This window comes from Oryza brachyantha, chromosome 2, assembly GCF_000231095.2.
Source record: "Oryza brachyantha chromosome 2, ObraRS2, whole genome shotgun sequence".
Taxonomy (NCBI): domain Eukaryota; kingdom Viridiplantae; phylum Streptophyta; class Magnoliopsida; order Poales; family Poaceae; genus Oryza; species Oryza brachyantha.
Window position 1 is genome coordinate 2883695 of NC_023164.2, and position 4459 is coordinate 2888153.

The 4459-nt window shown below is 42.8% G+C and overlaps 1 protein-coding gene across 1 annotated transcript; it reads right to left on the minus strand.

The window, feature by feature from the left end:
* Nucleotides 1–260: 260 nt before the first annotated feature.
* Nucleotides 261–3275, minus strand: LOC102708586 (proline-rich protein PRCC). Its single transcript, XM_040521403.1, has 2 exons — nt 2008–3275; nt 261–598 (listed from the first exon to the last, which is right to left on the minus strand). Exons 1-2 carry the CDS (start codon nt 3163–3165, stop codon nt 437–439), a joined length of 1320 nt encoding a protein of 439 aa, XP_040377337.1. The 5' UTR covers nt 3166–3275; the 3' UTR covers nt 261–436.
* Between the last annotated feature and the right edge of the window lie 1184 nt (nt 3276–4459).

Genomic DNA, 4459 nt, shown 5'->3' on the forward strand with positions numbered 1-4459 from the left:
GGATGACCTATCTCGTTGGATGAACTACCAATGGCACAAAACAGAAAATGTGCAACTGCAGAATGGGGATTTTGCCACGGAGAACCTACCTTGGTCATCTTTTGTTTTTTTAATAAAAAAGCAAAAGAACATATTTGCAAAGTAAAAGTAATTTACAATTAAAAATTCAAATTTTAGCTTACAAGTAAAAGTAGAAGCGAAAAGAAGTAGGACGTAGGACGCAGGACGAAGCGTACAATACCATCACAAATTGCTTGGATAATGCAAAGAAAAGTACCCTATCAAAGGAGGGAAAGTTTGATTCCAACTAGTTTTACAAATTGGTTTATAGTATTATCAAGAACAATTTACAACAAAAAAAAAATTCAGACAACAAACGAAATACACAGTTCAAATCCAACGTATATGCCCGTCTTACCATATTCCGCATCCATGCTCACCATCCATATTTTGCTTGAGTCTCTGCTTTCGTGAGGAATCCCTTGGAACGCCTCTCGGCAAGCTCCATCTCCTTTTGCTTCATGTCATAGAATAGAGACCCAATCTGGTGCTTTCTTTTGTGCAGCTTTGAGGGTTTTCCTTTTGCCGAAGGGGCCGGCTGCATTAAGACAGAAATCTTTGTGTCAGAACAATCCTTAGTTAATTAGTGATGAAAAATGGTTTATTTTTTCAAAAAGAAAATATGAAGATTTGTGAACAATCTCTTATGAGCTCATGATTGCTCATTCACACAAACTACATTTCTCAAACTAATGGTAATGGGCACAATGGCATAATAACACCTTATGGTCAATACAAACTTAATCATGAAACTCATAGAAGCCAACTTTTTTTGACAGATTCCTTTCCACCATCATTTCAATCTCTATGAACAGCACTTCAACAGTTGGCCACTAGAAAGAGAATGTTGGATCTGCAAAACATCACTCCTACATATTTCAATTGAAATCCTATAGTGCACCCTAAGATATGTCCTTTCGTACATAAGCTATCTACAAACCTTTTCTACACACTATAACTAAACCCTTATATTCCAAACAAGATCTAACCTACAGTCACCAGCCAAATAAAAGTAGATCAAATGTTCTACTACACATGGTCTCCTATTACCTACTACCTGCTCCGGTTCATAATGAAGCTATTACACCCACCATTTGACCCAAAATGAAGTTATTTCTTCACCTTCTTCCTCATCTTAACCAATCACAACCATTCTCCATTTAATTTTTCAGCATACATTCTCTTCTCAACCAATCACAACCTTCCTCCATTCATTCCTACATAATTTCTTAATCTCTATGCCCGGCTCTAGAAATGGTTACATTATTAGACGGAGGGAGTATATTTTATTTTGTAGGGGGTATAATAATACATGCAAATAGCATAAAACCACTAACCACCAACAGATATGCTGTATGAACCGTAAGTAACATGTAACCTTTCTAAGGTTAAGCAAGTATGAAATTATGAATAGCATGAATCAAAACTGTACCCTTCACAAGAATTCAAGAACAAAAGCTGTATCCAATTGCTCAATTGAAGATTAGTGAACTAGTAAACCGCACAACTGAAATATGACCAACATAATTACGTCCTTACAGATGTTATCAGTAATCAGTGACCAAGAATATTGCTGCCCTGATGAAATGCAAAATTAAATTTTAAAGAAACACTGTTTCATACTTCTACTATGTCCAAGAAATAATTTCTTGGGAGCTTTTGCATCGTTCTAAACTGCTCACAAGCATGTCAAATAAATACTACCATATCACTCAACTAATAAGCAGTTTACCTGATAAGACTAACCATTTGCAGGAAGAACTACACCATTTGGGTGGTCTAACCAGTCATAGTGATTGACATAAGGTTACGGTGCTTGGCAAGAGAGTGAGCTACTCTAGAAATCTCATCCTACTATGTACTGTATGTGATACTTGCCATAAAAATAATCAAAGCATAATAGCAATGATGCAAATTAAGTCTAATCATAACAAGCTAACTCTGTACCTGGTAACTAGGGCCAAAGGCCATTCCAGTGAGCTTGGACTTATCCTCCCTCGGTCGGTTCTTCATCAGCTCTGCCTGGTTCACCTCTAAAATCTCTGCCGGCATATCACTCCTACCTCTCTTCCCTCCAATTCTGCCGACCTCTGGTGGCAGTAACGGTTCCTGGATAGGTGGTGCTGTTGCAGCAGCCGCATTGTGTTCATACCCACCAGTATATCCCCCTCCATATGACACCGCCATCGAATGCCCATATCCATCACCATGCTCTCCTCCGTATGTATTTCCATACACACCACCATGCTCTCCTCCATATGCCACATACTGTGCTCCAGTCCCATAATTCGCATTGCCACTCGGATCCCAGCCATAGTTTGCACCGTAATTGGCATAGTAATTTGGATCCCATGCATAGCCTTCCTGTCCATTACTGCTCCCAACTCCAGCATCATAGCTTTGCTGCTGTTGCTGCACCTGTCCAGCTTCAGAATCAAACCTCTGTTGTTCCTGCTGCTCCTCCGGCATAGGCATCTCCTCCTCATCATCACTGCTGTTCGCCGATTCATCGTCGTCGTCATCCGCAGAGCTAGTATCGGGCTTTTCTGCGGCAACTGCGTTGACAGCTGAGGACGGTGGACCAGCAGCGCCACCATTTGACCTCTCCGGCGCAGCAGTGTCTATGGCCGACTTCCTGGCGGCGCCGGAGCCGAGCCCGAGGGAGTGCTTGGGCGGCGGGAGGAACGAAGAAACAGGCCCCGCGCCAGCAGATACGGGCGGCCGCGGCTCGGCCTCGCTAGGGCGGCGCTTCTCGGCGCCGTCGTCCTCCTCGTCGGAGCTCTCGCCCGTGGGCTGGCGGATCGGCGGAGGGCGGAACTGCACAACCCGCTTAGGGTTTGCGGCGGCGGCGGAGGAGGACGACGACGACTTGGGAGGCGGGATGGCGGAGAAGACGGGCCCGGATTTGGGCGCCGGGAGGGAGGAGAAGAGAGGCGCCGACTTGGGCTGCGGCAGCGACGAGAAGATGCCACCCGCCGCGGCGGGAGGAGGCTTCGCTCGGGAAGCCTCCTCGCGGCGGGCCGCGGGCACGGCGGCGGCAGGGGTAGGTAGGGTTTCGTCGGCGTCGTCGTCGGAAGAGGCGTAGTTGGCGAGGAGGGAATCCATGGGTTTCGATCGGCGGCGTGCGGGGGCGGAGAGCAGGGAGGACGACAACGGCGACGGCGTCGGCGTGCAGTCACCGGCGGCGGCGGCGCGCGGAGGCCCGAAGTTGATAGATGGGCTGGGCTTAGGTTAGCTTGCGGTGGTCTGGGACCTGTGCTAATTAGGCCTTTTTCGTTCGACATAGGCCTCGTTTAGTTCCAAAAATTTTCGTCAAAAACATCACATTAAATTTTTGGACATCTAAATAGAGTATTAAATATAGATAAATCGAAAAACTAATTGTACAGTTATGTGAGAAATCATGAGACAAATCTTTTGAGCCTAATTAGTACATGATTAGCCATAAGTGCTACAGTAACCCACATACGCTAATGACGGATTAATTAGGCTCAAAAGATTCGTCTCGAGGGTTTCCATGCCAGCCGTGAAATTCGTTTTTTCATTCTTGTCCAGAAACCTCTTCCGACATACCGTCAAACGTCTGATGTGATACGCGAAAAATTTCATTTCACCAACTAAACACCCCCATAATTGCTATGCACAGCACCTATCGTACGACTAGAATTGATCACCGGCTGCGGTGTATATCAACAGCCACTTCATTAATTGATCACCGGCTGCGGTGTATATCAACAGCCACTTCATTAATTGTCTATGGTTATATGTTTTAAGTCGTATAATGGGATTGTATATATAGCACTACTCTTCGTTCAAGTATATTGGACTCACCTTCGGTAAGGTTTTCATCAGGAATATGTAAGGTTTTTTATTTGTTCATATCAAAATCCAATTTGTTTATTAAATGAAATACTCTAAAATAGTATAAATTCATGCATTTAAAAAGGCTTATACATTTGATAGAGAATTTGACAAGACTATAACATAGCTCATATTTGTACTTATGTACGGTGGAATTGTCAGTCCACAAAACATAAATAACCACACAAGGCTGCCTTCTTTGATGATTGAACGATGAAAGATTATCTATTTTTTATAGATATTTAATGATATAAATAATAAAATTAACTAATATAAAATTAAAAAACTACTTTAAACGGTGAGACAGTGAAGTTATATATAGAAACATTTTTAAAAATATAACGTTTAGTAATTCAGAAAATATGCGCGTAAAGTCAAGAAATGATGTGGAAAAAGCTATACAAACGATGCATCCAACATCTGTTTTTGCTATTGGAGGTGCAGCGCAGATGTTCTGTTGTGTTAGTTCTCATATGGTGCCAAAGATATCAATTATCCTATTATTAGTAGTCGATAATTAAGAATGTCAATCTACTAT

Excerpts from the sequence above, each read along its gene's own strand:
- LOC102708586 (XM_040521403.1), bottom strand. The coding sequence starts at position 3,165 with ATGGATTCCCTCCTCGCCAACTACGCCTCTTCCGACGACGACGCCGAC. Across the intron at positions 599-2,007 it reads CCTTTGGCCCTAGTTACCAG|CCGGCCCCTTCGGCAAAAGG; the intron begins GTACAGAGTTAG and ends GTCTTAATGCAG.